This window comes from Perna viridis, chromosome 9 (genome assembly GCF_037379345.1).
Source record: "Perna viridis isolate PV_CMFRI_1.1 ecotype Kerala chromosome 9, ASM3737934v1, whole genome shotgun sequence".
Lineage (NCBI taxonomy): Eukaryota > Metazoa > Mollusca > Bivalvia > Mytilida > Mytilidae > Perna > Perna viridis.
The window spans coordinates 28505600-28525374 of record NC_142453.1 but is presented as its reverse complement, the minus strand read 5'-3'; the positions used below and the strand labels follow the sequence as shown (position 1 = coordinate 28525374).

At 32.1% G+C, this 19775-nt stretch overlaps 1 protein-coding gene across 2 annotated transcripts in view; it reads right to left on the bottom strand.

The window, feature by feature from the left end:
• Positions 1-19775, bottom strand: part of LOC148607637 (protein MMS22-like) — a 43888-nt gene that overhangs the window by 11716 nt on the left and 12397 nt on the right. For both annotated transcript variants that reach the window (XM_088545334.1, XM_088545335.1), the window contains exons 12-26: positions 19594-19686; positions 18629-18707; positions 17468-17583; positions 15157-15216; positions 14035-14154; positions 13575-13627; positions 12990-13046; positions 11473-11580; positions 9732-9843; positions 8905-9077; positions 6926-7059; positions 3392-3482; positions 2242-2309; positions 1575-1695; positions 686-748 (exon numbers count right to left, since the gene is read on the bottom strand). In XM_088545334.1, coding sequence (XP_088401460.1) covers positions 686-748; positions 1575-1695; positions 2242-2309; positions 3392-3482; positions 6926-7059; positions 8905-9077; positions 9732-9843; positions 11473-11580; positions 12990-13046; positions 13575-13627; positions 14035-14154; positions 15157-15216; positions 17468-17583; positions 18629-18707; positions 19594-19686 — 1448 coding nt within the window. The remainder of the gene's footprint in view (positions 1-685; positions 749-1574; positions 1696-2241; positions 2310-3391; positions 3483-6925; positions 7060-8904; positions 9078-9731; positions 9844-11472; positions 11581-12989; positions 13047-13574; positions 13628-14034; positions 14155-15156; positions 15217-17467; positions 17584-18628; positions 18708-19593; positions 19687-19775) is intronic.

Genomic DNA, 19775 nt, shown 5'->3' with positions numbered 1-19775 from the left:
CTCTTACATGGAATATCAGTATTAAACAATTCAGTCACTAAGTATTAACACTACCATGTATTTAAATCAATGGTGTAAAATTTTGTTGCTTGAAGGTTAAAGTCATCACTAGAAAGTCTTTATGGTCACCATCATGATCTTTTGGATTGTTGTGGTGTATCCATCTGCAACGTAGCTGATTTGTTTACTGTGTCATAGTTTATCTTTCCTCTTATGTCTACCCAGATATGCACAATTTGGCAGGTGTTTCTAGCAAAGCAGAGGATGCTTACTTTACCAGTGCACCTGGTCCATGCTCCCAGTTTTCAGTGGAGTCTTGGTTGCTCATTTACTTTTGTTTCTTACACGTTATTGTGTTTATTATATGTTCTTTGTTGTGTGCGTCTATTTTCCATGTCTAGTATTCTTGGAATATATTCTTGAATAACGCTCGAATCTTGGTTCCCTTGACTACCCCTTGACTACATTTTCACACAATGAATATGTATGAATTTTAAAAATACAAAATGGAGGGAAACCTTCATTAGATCTATGGATTCAGAAGAGAAGATTTATGTAAAATAACATTCAAATGTTTAATGTTAATTTTCAGAAAGATTAGGATGCCAAACAATGGCATAAGATCACATGGACCTTTGGATAAGGTTGGCAAACAAGTGAGAATGAAATCATTATTATAACTTACTTCTTGTTAACAGCTTCACTTTGTAATATTAATTTGACAATAACAAAATAGTCATCAGGTTTGCTGAAATAAAAAATTAATGTTCAGTATTCAAGTGTTTCAAGCATCAACTTGAGTGCACTGAGCCTTGTGTAACAGATGGAACTGAAGTGATACATTTACCAATCACAGTGGGATATTTTTGTGTCAGAAGTCTACAAAACATTAAATCTAAAAAAATTAGTCTGAAGAGTGACTTTATCAAACATGAAAAGACGGCTAAATAAATACCTTGATTTAGGATAATTTGTGAAATTTAACATCCCTGACAATAACTTGGGCATTCAGACTTTATACAGAGTATACTTTATTGGTTTTTATGATAGAATCCAATAATAACATCTCCAATGAGATATTATTTTGAAACAACTACTGAAGAATACCACCTTTCACAGTATAGTGTGAATGAGAACTCTCCATTTTAGTCACTTGTCATTTATATCATGTATATATCTGCATAATCATTGACAGTAGTTCATTTTTTAATTCTATTTTGTTTTTCTTCCTCGGTTTATGAACAAGAGGCTGCCATTATGTTGGATATGAATGTAATTTTGCATTTAACTTGTTTTACTTATACTGTAAGGAAACATAAAAAGGTTGAAAAATTGTAATCATTGATAATGTAAGCCTTATGAATTTGAAAGATATTTCTTGATATTTGTTGTAATTTACTTCTGTTTCGATGTACATGCTATTTGGTTATTCCATGTTCTAAGTTGTTGTGTGTTTATTTTCCCTGTCTAGTCTCTATCCTTGGAATATATTCTTTTGATTTCCGCACCAATCTTAGTTCGCTTGATTACTCTCACAGACATAAGACTAGTTGACCTGTGTACATAATACCTACCAATGAATGGACAGTAATGAGATTTCAGCCAAGATGTCTGCCAACTGTACCTGTGCTGTCTGGCTCTGACATAACTCTCTGATGGATGGGTAAATATTGGTCATAACAGCTTCATAAAACTCTGAAATTGAAGGATAAAGACTGAATACAATGTGAACATGATATTGTTTCTATAGGACCACTAAAAGGTCCTTAAAATTGACAAGAACTCCATCAAACTACAAAATTAAAGTTTAAGAATACTCATGGAGAACTTACCTTTAATCATTAATCAAAATAAAACAAATTCTACCAATATTACAAAACAATTTTATTGCTTTTTCATTGCAGTATAAAATAACAAAGAAATGGAATGGTAGAAAAAGACAGCCTGTCAGATTATTAGGCTGCAAAATGTGAGGCTTCATTTAAAGCAGTTGCAGATATCACGAAAAGTCTTAAGTATTCAATTGATCTGAAGTAAAATATGACATCACAATGCTATTTTTTATTTTGACAATTTAACTTACAATTTTACACTTACAACTTTTTGTAAAATGGACCACAGAACTGTAAGGATCAGTATGTCTGTTTGTCTGTCTCACTTTCTCATTCATGCTTTACAGATTTCTTTGAATTTGCTTTAAAAATGACTGGGATGGAGGCATATTAAAAGTTCAGAACTTACCATGTATATAATGTTGATTTTCACCATTCGTTGTACAATAATCTGTTTTCTCAAATGTTAATGTTGACCTACAAAAACATCATACAATATAAACAAAAAGGCTCTAAAAAGCAGAAGTCGCACACCTGGGTTGTGTCTTTACATTAACCAAAAAGAATCAAGTCAGTAATAATGGTATAATATTGATTCAAATGAAACATTTTAGCTTTAAAAATTGATGACAATTTTCATAATGCACTTGCATAAATTATTCAATTTTACAGGAAAAACAATAACTCTTCAGAGGCATTTCCACATGACTTGGATTCTATTGAGTACCATCCAGTTCTTAAAATTCTGTACATATTCTAAGCAGAGGACGCTTACACTACCGGTGCACCTGGTCCATGCTCCCAGTTTTTAGTGGAGTCCGAGTTGCTCATTTACTTTTGTTACTTTGTATGTATGATTTTAGTTATATGCACAATTAACATATTCTGTTCTAATTACCTACAAAGTTTTATGAAATTTGGTGCAGTTTTTTCAAACGAGTCAACAAAGTTGGGGGAGAAACCAACATTTCATTTTTTTTTCCAAATTTATAATAAATGAAATCAAGACAGGAATGATGCTCTTTGTTTTTAAGTACTTTTTCAACTGCATGTCTGGGAAAATTAAACAAAAAAAATTACACAGCAACAAGTTATAATAGCTAATTCAAAACTTACTAAAAGATATCCCACTTTCAACCCTAAATAACCATAATTCAAAACATAAAGGTCAATGAACAGGAAGTTGATACTGCTTCAGTCTAAAATCAAACACCACGAAAAATTATGGCATACCTATATAAACAGTGGTTGGGAAGTAAATATTGAGACCATTTTCAAGTATTTTCAAGATTCTAAGAAAAATTAAGGGGCCATTTGTTAACAAACCATATCCATTTCTTTTAAATGAAGGGGCCATTTTCTGTCAGAAAAAGCAAATGGCCCATGGCCTCCTGCCTTCCCAACCTCTGTATAAAGCTCCCGTTAAATATCAACTGACTGTGATTACAGAGAAAACTGTAACCAAAAGGTTGTGGATGGACGAACTGACTGATTTACGCCATGACAATGCCAACAAACCTGGGGTACAAAAACATTTATGATTCCACAAATTGTCCTACCGTATTTTACCAATAATATCCTGCATCCCAGTAAGAATTGTTGGTACTTCATTATTTCTACACACTTTTAACAATTTGGCATATCCTTCTCCTAAAATAATCAAACACATGATAAAATTAGTTAGGGGTTAAAATTTACTTCAAACACAGGAAGTATACTTCCAAGTATCAAATCAATGGTCCATTTGAAGTAAACCAAAAGTTTTCAATATAGCGACAAGGGTTAAAGGTCCAGGACCTAGGGAAGTCAAATTTCCAAGGTCCTAAATCAGAAACTGATGCTGCCAGACCCTGGAAGACCACTAAATCTAACCCCTCATCAATGTCCAAAAATATGACCTTGCATTTTTATTAAGTAACAACATTTTTTAAACAGGGCCTTTTAATCCTGAATCATCACTTATTTAAGATTTCAATATCATGGATTAGCTTAAATTTCCAATAATATACCCCAAAAATTATGTCCTATGTGCTCTAATATTGCTTCACCTGAGTTAATTTCAATTTTTCAGTTTTGTCCATGAGAGGTATATTTAAGAAATAAATCATGGAAACTCCATTTCATCATTGTTTTACCACAGGCTGGTCATTCATTTCCCTTTTTAAGCCCTCTCTATTGCACAGGGTGAAATAATGTGACATAAATGGCAAGCTCACAGTAAAACAATGGTACAATGGAGTTGGGTGATTTATTTCGATTCTAATAGAACTAGTTTCTTCATATCTTTTAAAAGATGCACCCTACAAGTTGCATAAAATGGTGATCATTACAAACCAAAATTTTTTTGTTACTTCAGCAAACTTGGGTAAAACTTATCTATGATGTCAGAAATAAAACTGTCATGACATTGGGCATTTGTTTATCAAAGTTTCACCACGGCTGCGATATAATGACCTCAGAAGCATGTCATAATAGCATTATTTTATTCTACTAAACCAGTAAGTTTGATTAAACCATCCATCTTGGTTCTCAAGCCACTTTTCATGAACTCAATGAGGGAGGGAGGTTGATTATTTTATTTTAATTGTACCAAAACATGACAAGGGTACTTTTTACAAAAAAGTAAATATTCAAAAAGACTGAGAATTACAAAAATAATCCATTGAAACTGGTCATGAGGTATCCTAAACTATAGGCTGTAGATAAATTCTGGGAGCCATTTTGTTTTAAAAAAAAAATCTTAGATGTGCAGAGGTTACTTCTTTTATTATTTCTGCAATGTCTGGTTACTATTGGCTCAGTATCAGAAGAGGTAACAAGCCAAAATCTGTTTGAATTGTTTGTTGAGGGTACCGAGGTCATCAACCCTATAGAGTTCCAAAAATAGGCATCTGTTGCTAGATTTGTTAAGTTTAAAACTAAAAAGCACCGAAGTAGCAAAAAATGTCAAAATGGACAATTACACCTTCATGGATCAACAAATTTTCATGAAAATATCGCCATCATAAGATTATACCATGCTGAACACTTTTACTTCAATCAAAATTTATATTAATTTAAAGGTTTTTGAGAAATAGCATGTTCATGTTTGTTGACAGTCCCCCATCAGTATTTTGCACAATATCCTAAAAAAAAAAAACAAACATGTAAATGTATATAAAAAAAACATCAGAAAGGATCGTGAAAATTTTTAGAAATTACACAGAAATAGCAAAAAAAATGTCAAAAAAAGCTCCACCATGAGTCTACAGAATTCCACAAAAATTACAGCATGGATAGATTTCATCCACTTTTTTCCCCTATGTAAGAATTTTTCTTAACTAATGGCTTTAGAAATATTTTCAAAAACATTGTTGTTTGACCCATACATTCTATTTTTTTGTAACAGCAGCCATGTTTGTCAAAAATAATAAATCACAAATCAATTCTCTGCACAATACCTCAGAAATATACATACCAAATTTGGCTCCAGTTGGTCAAGTAGTTTCAGACCAGAACATTTAAAAAAAAAATAGTTACAGTGATTTTCCTCTGCTGAACAATACAAAGGATTTACAAAGCTAATGAGACATTAAAACTGACTAATTGCTTATGTAAGAGATGAATACTCACCTGTAAAACTTTTCATAATCAGCTCCTGGTTATTCAAATCTGAAGCAGCTACCTGGCCTATCAAGGGCAATAACTCAACAGAGTTATTCTACAACTACCATCCTTAAAGACTTTATAGCTGCCTTTATTTTTTTTATCTGTCATCTTTCTTAGATTTTAGTTACGTGATTTGACCCATGTCAAAGACATGGCCACCATGTTTGTTACCCATTGAGCATAATCCACACATTTGAAGCGAACCCATTCAGAATGATGTTAGGCAAAATTTAATATTAATCTGCTTAGTGATTTAGAGAAAACTTTTTAATAAGTTAATGACAACAGACAACGAAGGCAGACACCAAATGATGATCACAGTTTACTTGGTCCTTTTGTCTAGGTGACCAAAAAGAGGATGGAGGGCCTGAGAAACAAGAAATCCTTATAGTTTGCTTTTGCCTAAAAAAAATGTATGTCTCTTCCTTTTCAAAGTTCAGAGGGGTCAAAAATACCACAAATTCAGTGGATCATAAATTCCTGGTAATATGCAAAACAACAAATCATGCCCTGACTACCTACAAAGATTTAAATTAAAGAACCTTATTAAGCACTTTCACATACCCTATATGTCCCCATGTTGGATACTCAAGTGTAGAAGGACCCTGATAAAAAAAGGAACAAGAGTATTTTTTAGGCTTTATACCTTCATCTTCTAACTAAATTTTGTTACTCAGAATGGTAGATTCAAACTCCAGACTGTAATTAACTTTTAGTTAATCCAAAGTAAATAACAATGTAGCGGAACAAAACGTACAATTGACCTGTAACTTATGATGGTGAACTTATATACCAAAAATCATGTCATAATCTGCAAGCGTTTAGGAATAAAAGTCCAAAAAATTGTTATTTCTGTAAAAAATCATTGGAGCAGAACCAACTACAAACTTGTCCTGTAACTAATCATGTTGAATTTCTGTACTAAAAAATCATGTCAATATCTGCAAGCGTTTAGAAAAAAGTCTGGAAAATTTTTTTTCTGTTAATTTTGCTAAGTTCAAGGCCTGTAATTTCGGTAAAAATCATCAGAGTGGAACAAAATGTAAATTTGACCTGTAACATATCATGGTGAACTTGTATACCAAAAATTATGTCAATATCTGCAAGTCTTTAGAAAAAAAGTCCGGAAAACTGTTATTTTTATGAATTTTTCTAAGTTTAAGACCTGTAACTTTTAACTATCATGGTGAACTTATATACCAAAAATCATGTCAATATCTGCAAGCCTTTAAAAAAAGTCTGGAAAACTGACGGATGGTTCAAAAACTTTATACCCTTCGCAACTTTGTTGTAATTTTGGAGGAGTTGCATTTACAAAAGTGTGACAGACAGGGCAAAAGCAATGTCTTCCCACCAAAGTGGATTGAAGACATAATTTTAGTTGCCCTAAAACTTATATTTTACAAGATGTTGCAACAGTTGTGAAACACACCTTTAACACTTACCAATGAGTATGTGTTGAGACAAACCAAGATTTACAGAGGTATCAAAAATCTCCTGAACACCATCTAAGTATACATTAATCAGTTTCCACAGACCATGTCTAAATCCTGGGTCAGAATCAAACACCTCAAATTCTCTGCAAATAAAATAGAAGTTTATAACAGAATTCAAACATACATTGTAAATTAGAAAAATAAGAACCATAATCAAGGTTAGAGATCAAAACAACACATCATCACCGTTAAATCAGGTATATGTTTGTTTGTTTGTTAGGGTTTAACGTCCGAGCAGCAATATTTCAGCTATATTCAGACAATGAACATGAAATGGATGATAAAATGAACATGAAATGAAAAAAAAGGATGGGTCACAAGGATAATAGGGTCGACAAATTTGGATTGCCACTGGAACAAGGGGAAGTGGGTAAGGTCGGGCAATTTAGCCTCCTGTGGCGGAGCGCAAAGGTTCCTACTCCTATCGAATACCACAGCAGGGTTCTTTAACGTGCGAGGAACGTGGCATCTTTCCCAACACGGTGCACCACTATGGTTTGCGGTCAGGTTTTCCGTATTATAGCCTGACAACCCCAGCATGTAACATGCCAGGGGTACCCCATTCCACCACCTGGGGCACACATCCCAGTTGCTCTGTGGGCAGAGCGCCTAGCCCCCGGCTAGGTTTCTGAGCACTATTCAGTCGCCTTTTACGACAAGCTTAGCGCTGCTGCAGGCCTATTCTTTTACCATCCGGACCTGCACGGGGCTAAATCAGGTATAAAACAACCCATCATCACCATTAAATCAGGTATAAAGAAGTAACCCATCACCACCGTTAAATCAGGTATCAAGAAACAACCCATCACCACCGTTAAATCAGGTATGAAACAACCCATCATCACCATTAAATCAGGTATGAAACAACCCATCACCACCATTAAATAAGGTATAAAGAAGCAACCTATCATCACCGTTAAATCAGGTATAAAGAAACAACCCATCATCACCATTAAATCAGGTATAAAGAAGCAACCCATCATCACCGTTAAATCAGGTATAAAGAAGCAACCCATCATCACCATTAAATCAGGTATGAAACAACCCATCATCACCATTAAATCAGGTATGAAACAACCCATCATCACCATTAAATCAGATATTAAGAAACAATCAAAACAAGAAGCAAACAAACCAGTTTGAAAAACATTCAATAAGCCCTTTTTCTCAGATTTTCTGCTTACTTAACATATGTATGTAAATTAGCCATTCTAATGAAACATACATAGCAACATAAAAATCATATATTTTCAGAGAACACAGGCTATTTTTGTTCACAATATCTCCAAACCTATGAATAAAATTCAGTTATCTCTTAATTGATATACCTCTGTTATTGAAAGTTTATGTTCACTTAATAAAAACAAATATAACAACCATAAGGCCAAAAAAATATATATGTGTTTCCAATTGCCTAGGCAAAAAAATACAAGTATGTATGATGGAATGTTTTTGTTTGCTTCTTTTTGTTTTTTGTTTTTTAATTTCAATGATTATGATCAGCTGCACTTTGTTTAAATACTCCATTATTAAAGATACACTACATATGAATTGCTGAATTGACTTTTCTTCAACGTTAACTGCAGTACACCGGTGCCTGCTCCTCCAATGGGAGTTGCCATTTTGATTGTTTGGGCATAGTAGAATGAGGATCCAGATCGTACAGGGAGGGAGCAATCAGGACCTGGATCAGACTGGTAACATTTTTTTTCCAGAATTTAAAGGAAAAATATCCATATAGGGGGTTTTGAGTACAGGTTGGTCAGACGACAGGAAACAGACATATATTTTTTTTGGCCTTAAAGATCATGAAACTTACCTATTAAAGTTCATTCCTGAACTCCAATATAAAAAATAACAATAAAACTGGTGGTAATCAACTTGATATTTCAAAATTGTTTTCTTTTTTGTAAAGTAAGCAAACTTACAAACATATATTACTGAAAGCTGAAGTTACTTTATTAGCTATTAACTTGACATCCACGTCTTTCTCCAGGTACAACAACATCAGAGCAAACATCCCTTTCCAAATCATCTCTAACTTCCCAATATTCTGTCTGTTAACTTCCACCATCTCATAAAATCCACACAGTTTGGTTCCCTGGGTAGATCAAAACACATGTAAATCAAAACATTGATACATATTTAATAACATAATATATATGTTGTTGAAAGAAATAAGTGTAAATTGGGACATTTTTCCACCATCATGGTCTTCTTTTTTAGGTTTTTCAAATCATTTTACTTAAGCATAAGGTTAAATTTGCAATGGTCTGCCAAATCATCACCTTCAACAAACAATATTATCAGCTTTTTTTTATTTTTATGTTACAGGTCTTACTAAGAATATGGACAAAATAATAGAGAACCTTTTAGCAAAGTTCACCTGGTGATACTCCCTGCTCTCTTCCATAAAAAACCATATAGAAAACCTCCATAGTCATTCAAATGGAAAAACAAAATAGGAAGTGGACAATGGCATCATGTGTGACAGCTTCATAATATTTCCATTCAGCAGTTAAAGAGAATTTGTAGATTAAAAAATTGTCTCTCTGCCTTGGTCAGGCAATTGCAAAATTCAGTTTAAAGCAGGGGTATAAAAATGAGAACTGCCTAAAAAATTTTCCAATTTACAACAAAAAAAGGCAAATTATCTTTGCTCATCCACAGGTTTCCCTAGTATTCAATATAGATTTAAGTAAAAACATACAATATTTTTAATAGTCACTACCAACTATATCAAGAAACTACTTACAACATCTTCTAGATCAGCAGTAAGAGCCAGACACAAAAACAAATTAGTAAAGTTGTTCAACCCTGTCTCTGTTAACTCCTGAATTCTTCTCAAATGAAACTTGGAATATATCCTGGGTAAAATATAATTCATGAATTTTTTATAAAATTCCTTCCACAACTCAAGTTTTGATCAATCAATTTTTTTACAATTGCAGTTTCGAGGAAACAGTCAAGAATCTGAGGAAATTCTCAACTTCAGATTTTTCCAACACCCTAGCCAGGGGATCTGTGATCTACTACTTACTGAGTATACTTACACTTTACCCCAAAAATGTATTCTTTCCAAAGTCAGGAAACAGGAAGTACTTGTTGAGACGGACCATAATATATAAGTGCAGTATATGACCATTAACTGAGGCTGCATACCAAATATCAAGAGGCTCTGATCAGTAATTCCCAAGCAAAATGTTATGAAAATTTTTATATTTGATCAAATATGTCGAAAACAAACTAAGTCAGTGAACAGGAAGTATTTGACCGACAGGACAAATATCAGTAAACGTGGTATAGGACCACTAGCTGAGGTAGCATACCAAATATCAAGTGGCTATGATCAGAAGTTCCCCAGGAAAATGTTAAGTTCTGGTTACAGACAGAATGATGAAAGACCGAATGACAGAATGAAGGAGAGAGCTAAAACAGTTTACCCCCTATCTTATTGGAAACAGAGGTATAATTAGTGCATCCCTTCTTCATCCATTATTCATTTATAAAGCTTACACAAGGGATGACCATACCCTGAAAAACAGGGACACAGACTTTGGCAAAATCAAAAGTAAATACACAGTAAAATAGAGAATAACAACAATTCCAGTTTTTAAAAAAAGTTAAAATCAGGTTAAATATTGGGGAAAAAAGCCTTCTCACATAATTGATTGACTTGTCAAATCATATATTGATCGTTTTCAGAAATGTTCCATTGTAAATGAAGGTAACATGTCAATTATCACATCATAGGCTCATTAGTCTAAGAATGAAGGTAACATGTCAATTATCACATCATAGGCTCATTAGTCTAAGAATGAAGATAACATGTCAATTATCACATCATAGGCTCATTAGTCCAAGGTCATTCATATCAATTTGAGAGCTGCAACCCTAGCAAGTTCATACATGACCATGATGTGGCTATATGATGTATAAAATGACTTTTTATGAAGTACTTTCATTACCCTAAAAAAAAATCCCTTAACATTACATGACTTTACAGAAAATTATGCAATAACATTTCCATTTCTGTCAAATGAATATAAAATCTAATAACAAAAACAAAATATCGGAAATTCTATTACATGTACTTTATCATAATTAAATTATTTAGATGATTTTAAGCTATTTTGAGTCATTGTCTGATGAAGGACAGGTCAGATGTGTGGACAGATATACAAAATGCCAGTCTTACAATCCTTGAATAATTTATGTTTCCAACTTCAGCCAAGCATTTTGTAGTCGTTTAAATGCACTATATTTTTGTAAACTCATTATTTGCTTTTTTTCAATTATCATTTTTACATTTTTCTTTTTTATTTATATGAAAAATATTTTTTCTTTTCTCTTTCTGCATTAATTGTAAGTATTATTATTTGTCATCGTATGTCATAGTGTGTTTCAACGCACGCTGGAAGCATTTGTTTATCATGTGTTTCAATGCAGGATAGTAGCGTTTTTTGAAATATTAACAATTAAAAAACCATGATTACCTCCCCTTCATCTGCTTCCATTCCTGCATTGATGAGGTGTCTACCAGCTTTCTCAAATGGTTACCCATCAAACTTAAATATAACTGAAAACTAGTCTCATTCTTATTTCTGAAAAAAAAAAAAACAACAAAAAACATCAGAATTATGTAGAATAGATTTCCTTTGTACAGCCAGTACATCATTCCATAGGTCTATACATGTAAATATAAGTCTGATAGAAAGCTATAATCTCCTTGTTAACTACCCAAGACATTTCATTGGGTAATGGTCACTCAATCAAGGAAAGAGTAACTCAATTCAATGAAGTTAACTATATTACATGTTGTATTTTAAATCTTCCACAGCTATCAAATATTATCTGCCATAATTGCTATACTCCACACTACAAATGACTAGTGCAGTAAATATGTTTTTCTTTCATAACATGAGAAACATTTCACATATACCACCTTAAGCGAATGGTATTGGTTTAATAATAAAATGGAAATTAAATAATTAAATAAATAAATTAAATTAATGGAAGTAGTCTTTTCATTTTTTGTGGATTTGAGGCATATGAGCTCACTCCCTTTTTCAAAAGTCAGGAGAATGTAACAATGCTGTCCATTTTTTCTCGTCTTCATTTCCTTAACCAAATATTTTAAAAACAGTTACAATTTTTCACTTCGAAAGTTTGGAATGCATTGTTATTTATTATCACTGGATCAACTTTATTAAGCATTGTTTCTACATCTTTGCTGAAAACAGTATATACTATTAATGATCTTTTCTTTTATTAATCATGTTTCTTATTTTCAAAATATAGAATCTACAACAATGACGTGTTGATTATTGAAATTCTCACGTCGAGTGAAATAAATCTCATAGTTTTGATCGCAAGGCTTGCCAAGCTATTCAAACTATAAAATTTATTTCACGAGATGCGAGAAATTCACAATCAACAAGCTTTGAGTGTAGATTCTGTTCCTCTAATGCCCTAAAAACGTCAAAAATACCCAAAAATGAAACGCACGCAAAATGATATGATTCCGTTCGTAGGAAACATGTTGACGTCACACAAACACAAACATTCCAAACAAAAGAAACCAGACGGTTTCAAAGGTTTTTTTTCACTTCAAATCTTCCTGAGTCCCTTCATAATTCTTATTTAAGGTAAGAAATCACCAAAATTTTTTAACTGAAATATAACTACAATGGCAATCGAGGTGATTCAAGATGGAGTACAAGGCAATTGATTTCTAAGCCAATCGAACTCTGAGAACAAAAAAGTCACTAGTGATGAGAACATTTTTTTTTTCCTCACTGGTCAAGTGGTATGAAAACTGAAGCAAAATTAGAGAATAGTACTTTAAAAAACTACTAAACAAAACCTTTTCATTAAGAGTGGATACTGTATTTACTGTTGTGAACTTTAGTCCCCTTTTCACAACAATTTGGAATGTGACGGTCCCTGTGATAATATGATAGATTTTTATTTCATTTGATATTTATATAAGTATATTAGCAAGCTGTCTTACTTCAATTTCTGTCTGCAGTATCCCTTGCATCTCTCAAGAAAGTCAACTGCCGTTTTGCTAGAAAATAAAATAACCTACAGTGCAATAAATAAAATAAAATTACTGGTTATAAATTTAATCCATACAGCATCACTCCTACAAGACAGTTGGAAAAAGCTTCCAGCAGCCCAGCCTCTGTTATAAAGACAGAATGAGTTCTCAGGTGAGGTATCCAGAAGGCTAGGTTTTAACAACAAAATTAGTTGGTTTTACTAATTGTCAACTACTAACAAAACTCCTTAATTAGGAAACCATGCAAGATCCTTAATCAGGAAGTCAGGGTTGTAAAAAATAACACCATATCAACATGTTCAAAATAGGAAATATTTTAAAAATTGTATAAGTAAGTCTGCTAGTTTCAAAATTCAGTTCTGATATAGCCCATCAACATATATAAACATGTAAAACTGCACTTAATCATAACATAGTTATATATTCATATTTGGATGTGATACAAATGCAAAGCTAGTCCAAAATCATTTATACATGAAACAAATAAGCTTGGATAGGCATCTCTAAGAACCCTGAATAATAACATATATATACCTGACAGTTTGTAGGCTGTCTATAGAAACTGTTTTCATCTGGAATGTACTGTTCTATAAAATAATAAACATTGACTATTAGGCTTGTGTGATATATCCACAGTCTGTATTGGAATAGTGAAGTGATATCCTCTGCTCTTTGAAAATCACGAAATATAACAACTAGGTTGAAAGGTTATGTACCAGGCCATGTGGGAATTTGGGCTGCATCAGGCTAATCATGTATATATGGTACAGTCCAAGGAATCTGTATCAAGAACATTTACAGTCCAGGGAACATTTACACATGTCTCTATACAGAACAAAAAGTTCAAAAAAAAAAATATTTCATACATTACGCATAACATGCATAAATTGATTTCACAACCTATAGTACACTGCAGTGCTGTGATTTTCATAATTTCACAAAATTGTATTTTTGATCCATTTGAAAACCCTTCCATTTCTAGTAGAAAACTTACCATTCTTTTATAGAAATAATCCCAGAAAATAACAAGTAGATTGATATTAGGTTCCCATACAGAGTTCACCTGGAGACAATACTTTATATAAAATCTGAGGTCAGATTCACTAACATCCCCCTGTAACAATAAAAGCATCATTTGGTAAGAATATATGAGACAATGTAAACCCATTAAAATCACACACGATTCTCTTAGTACAATACATGTATAACATGCAGTTGTATGTTTTGTGATATTAAGTATACCTCCACTCATATGGCATACTTCAACAATACAGACAACACCCAAAATCCCTTACAATGTCTGCCCCACCTTATTACATACAAAATTTAAAATCAATCTAATCCCTTACAATGTCTGCCCCACCTTATAACATACAAAATTTAAAATTAATCTTTTCATTGGGAATCCAGAAAAATGTGATGAAATTTGGTCAAACAGGTTAACAAAATTAGGAACAAAACAGGTGACTCCAATATACAACCCACTGGGTGATTGTGGGTATAATTGAAAAAAATACAATTCTGATTTCTCATTCTCAACAATCTCACAACATCCTACTACTAATGTCACTATCTATACAAATAACAATATGTTTAATTCTAATACAGAAATATACATCTCGATCCTCTTTCAAAGTAATCTTAATTTTTTTCAAAATCCCTGAATTTCTTCTTTTATTTTGAATTATAAACTAGCTGATTAGTTGAACTATACTTTAAGAAGGACTTACGGAAATCCACAGTTAGATAATTTTCATGAAAACAGGCCAAGAAATTTAACCCACAAATAATACAAGTTGGACACAATGCAGTGGCTTATTGGTTAAAAACAGCACAGCAATTCATCATGTTTTAACTTTTATATTGCCTGCCTTAAAATTATATACAGGAGTGAAAGAGTAGAATTGCACTATAATTGCCTCAAATGTATAAACATATCTTTCGAAATAAAATCTACTTTTCATAACCAGACATGATTTTACAAAGCAAACAAAAAAAACCTGTAAATTAACAAAATCAGAAGTAAGAAAAAAGAAAACATACAGCAAATTCTGGTTTAAAAGAGGAGGAATTCCATTTCATAGCAGAAAAAGAGTTATGTCTGTCATAATATTACCTTGCTTAGAACCTTCTTGGAGACAAAATTCAAATCATAGTAATTACTTGCTGGAACAACCTGAAGTGTAAGAAAAAAAAATAACAGAAGGAAGCACCAGTGATAAAACAAGGCACTTTCATTAAAATTCAGAACAGAAGTCATTCAGACAGGCAAAAAATAGGAAATGCATGTGATAAACTTTGTGAAAGTTTTAGCAAATTCCATCCAGTGGTTTCCAAGGAGTTGTGGAGACAAAAGAACAGACGAGAGCATATATACCTCCCACTTTTCAAAGCATGGGATTTAAAAGTGGTTAGAATAATAAGATAATTGATTGGAAAAGAGTGAATAATAAAAATTTGATTTCAAGTGCCAAAAAACACCCAGATTTAAAGAATGGGTGAAATTTGTTCCACACATAAGTTAAATCTTCAAGCATTTTGTATTTAGGTTATTCACCATAGCAAATTGATCATCTTTTCTTTTTTTTTTTTTATTTCGATTTTTTCCTCAATTTTTTGCTATTTCCAATTTGAATTTTAAACTTGTGATCAGCTTATTGATATTTCATATTGTGACATTTTGGAGAGAGAAAGTCGGGAAGTGAAATTACCGTATTTTGGTGTGTATAATGCTCATATTTTTACAAAGAAATAATTTCCAGAGTATGGGGTGCGTATTATGCATCAATATATATATTTTGGCAAAGAAATAAAAGATTTTTATAAGAGATTGTGTAATGTAAACAAACAAATCAGAAGTGAAATGTTACTGAAAGAAAGTTTATATAATCATCAATTACATCTTTAAGTATTGAATTTTAAGTGACATTGCCTTCAAAGCAAGTTTAAATGTCTTATTAACATGTTTCAGACATAGGTTGTACAATATTTCTTTCTTATAAATCAGGGTTACAGATTAAAATGAAACAATAAAAAACCAAAAAGTAACGAAGTCCTTTTTTGTCAAACCCTCCTTATTGAAGACTTTTGCAGCTGAAAATGATGATTTTGAAACTTTTGTTGATTGTTTCTAACAATTTTCTTTCTTTAAAGAATGTTTTAAAATAAAAAATTAAGAAATTTTAGTAACAACCAAGACTGGAAATATCTGATTTTCCAGACTTGATTTTGTTTTATCTGCCTTTTCACACATCGTATGTCAATTTTATCATGCTCCGAAATTAAAATTATCCAATTTATGTAGATATTGATCTTAACCTGATGTTTAAGTTTCTTTCCTTCACATTTACGTAGGAAATACTTGACCAAGGTAAATAAATGGACTGACCAAGTGCAAATATTGATCTTTTGTCTTACAAAATTCTACTGCAATCTATGTCTAAAACAATTTCTTTTCACATGTTTTGACCTTCAAAATTGCACTGCAGACAATACATAAATACACATTATAGACAACAAAATACAACACTGAATTTATTTCACAATGTGAATTATCAAGATTTATTACACAAGGATCATTTCTTATCACTGCTGTAGATAAAAAATATGATAAATTCGTGACTTTTCTAGAAACAATTTATGTTTAATTGGAAATGGTTTCATTCAAATTTTTTAATGCAGGTATTCAAAAGCATGTTACTTATACAAAAGAAAAAACAATTCAGCCCCAGTTCAATTTACTATTAAATTGAAACTGTCACAACTTATAAACTTGATCACAGAGATGTGAAAGACTTACATTTAACATAAATAAAATGTATAGGTGGACCCATTTACAGGAATGCATCCAACTTAAATTAAATTCAAAAGTGAGTAAAATGTCTGTCAATGCCCATTCCCTGTATAGCTAACTAAAATATAACAGACAACTAAAAATAATTATCATTCCCATGAACTGGGTCTGGAAAGGTTTTATTTTTTAAACCACGACCATTTTAAAGAAAGTATTGTAAAAAATGTCAAACAGGCAAGAAACCGTCTTATATGTTCTTCTGCCAACACATATAACTATACACATGTAAAGTATTTTTTTTTCATATTTGACTAATATCACACAACACAGACCTGATTTTACAAGGTCAACAAAAAAAGAAGAAATAGGCAAAATCAGAGGGAAGAAAAGATGTAAACAGCTGACCCCAGGGCTACAAAGATTAAAAAATACTTAAGTCTGAGAATATACTTCACTTCCACGGTAACTCCAATTAAAGTCTTTGAAATTGATGACATCACAAACAGTTAAGAATTTTCTTTGATTTAAGTATATTTTCAAGTTTTGTGGCACTTGGACCTGAATTTGAAAGTGGAATTCTACTTTAAAATGGAAGAAAATTAGGTCTGACAACACTGCTTAATTGACAATTTACCTTCTGTTCAGAAGAGTTCACCAGTAAGGCCACATTAGTCAGAAGCCACATACAGAATTTACTGTTGTCATTGAGTGTGATGTTATCCACAGGTGGGTACATATAAACATCGCTATCTAAAAAAAAAAAAAGAAAACAAATATGGATGAAAGCAATATGAGAAGTAGGCATTATATTTTTTTTCCTTTTTATTGTGCCAATAACATGATGAGGTTGTCTTTTTTTTACTTTAGTAATAAACAAAAACAAAGAGGAAGGAGTTCCCTTTTCTTATTTTATTTAAAAGGCTATTTAATCGGTCAATGAGGCATCTTCAAAAGAGACATTGAAGAGCCCGGGAACAAAGAAATTATTTGACTTGGCCTTAGATGTTTTTTTTTATGTATATCATAATACTGGTACCATGTATTACTACACCCAGATTATATAGTTCTGATGTGACATCTCTCAGCACCTGTGTATGTAGTTTTCACGTCACGTCTCATACTTTTTGCAAAAGCTTGCTGAAACTAAGTGGATTTTGTGTACTGTACTTGACTTCTTACAATTAGGCATCTTTAACAGTGTTATGCTGCTACAATATTGGAGTAATTACTACAGAAGTTTTATGGTTATCATCATGAACTCGTAGATCATTATGGTGTATTCGTCTGTACTATGAGAACTGATTTGTTCACCATGTCATATCTTTTCCTTTCTCTTTCGTCTACTGTGGACATAAAATTTTAGTTTTATTTTTTTAGTGTTTCTAGAGAAGTAGAGGATGATTACCCAACCAGTGCACCTGGTCAATGCTCCCAGTTTTGAGTTTGAGTCTCATTTCTTTGTTTCTTTGTAGATGTCATTTTGGCAATGTCATGTTCTTTGTTTCTTTGTAGATGTCATTTTGACAATGTCATGTTCTTTGTTGTGTGTGATTATCTTTCCTGTCTAGTCTTTATCCTCGGAATATATTCTTTTGATTTCGGCTTGAATCTTGGTTTCCTCGATTACTCTTTTTAGAATGAATTTAGGTAGATACAAATATGTTTGTTTTTAATAGAATTTAGTAAGTTTCCTCTCATAAAATACATTATTTCTTCCTAATGTTACTTCTTAACTAAATTAAAAAAAAAAAAAAAAAAAACTAAATAAAAATGACTTTAACTAAATGAAAGTTACCCATCTCAAGTTCATCTGGAACTTTTATTTCTGTGTTCAGTAAAACTTGAAAGACTTCATGTAAACAAATCCAAAATGTCTGAAATGATAGATAATACACAAAAATAAAACAGATATAGTTTAAAATAACGAAGAAGACACATACTTGTGCCATCATAAAAAATAATCTAAGTATTAAAATAGCTAATGAATATTCCAGAAAAAAATATATGGGAGGGTTGGACGGCAATTTTCCTTTACCCCACCACCTGAATAATTAAAATGTTTGCAAAATAAATACCCCCACCCATACAATTTTGAATAAGTGCTGTCCTACTCCCTTGTATATTTTTTTTTCTGGAACAGCCCTAAAAAATGGGTAAGAAGCTACATAATATTGTAAGCAATAGTTGATTCCATGACAATCTTGTAAAAGAGTAATCAAGGGAACCAAGGTTATAGCGGTAATCAAACGAATGTAATCCAGAGACAAAGACCCGACATGGAAAACAGACATACACAACAAAAACATGAAGTTACTAAAATCATACATACAAAGTAACAAAAGCAAATGAGCAACCTGGACTCCACTAAAAACTGGGAGCATGGACCAGGTGCACCGGTAGGGTAAGCACCCTTTTATTGGTGTCAAAATGTCATGTCTTAACTTCACACAACTACATTCAAATCTCATTTTACATTCTGGATATTGAATACTAAAACTAAATAATAGAAAAAGTAATCTATCTTAAAATACTGTAAACATGTCAATTTTGTGGTTGACAATTTTCATAGAATTTTTCAAATGAACATTTTCACATGCATCAAAATTTTTTTGTATTGATACATAGTAAGTGTTGTGTAGTGTTAAAATCCAATTTGTGGGTATTATTTTTCTTGCATTTTTTTACCATCAAGAAAAAAAGCAAAGATGAATACACAGCAAAAATTATCATGTTCACAGTAATGAAACAATAGTACAGTACCTCTCCTTTATGATTCAGTAGACAAGCAAGTTGTTTCCACATATCCTTTACACAAGAACATTCAAAGGGAGAACTATGCAGTAAGTCCTGACTCTGGAGTAAAAATACAACCAACAAATGGTACAAGATTTGGTATGGATTCAATAAGACAGTATACAGGATAAAATCCTTATTGATTAATT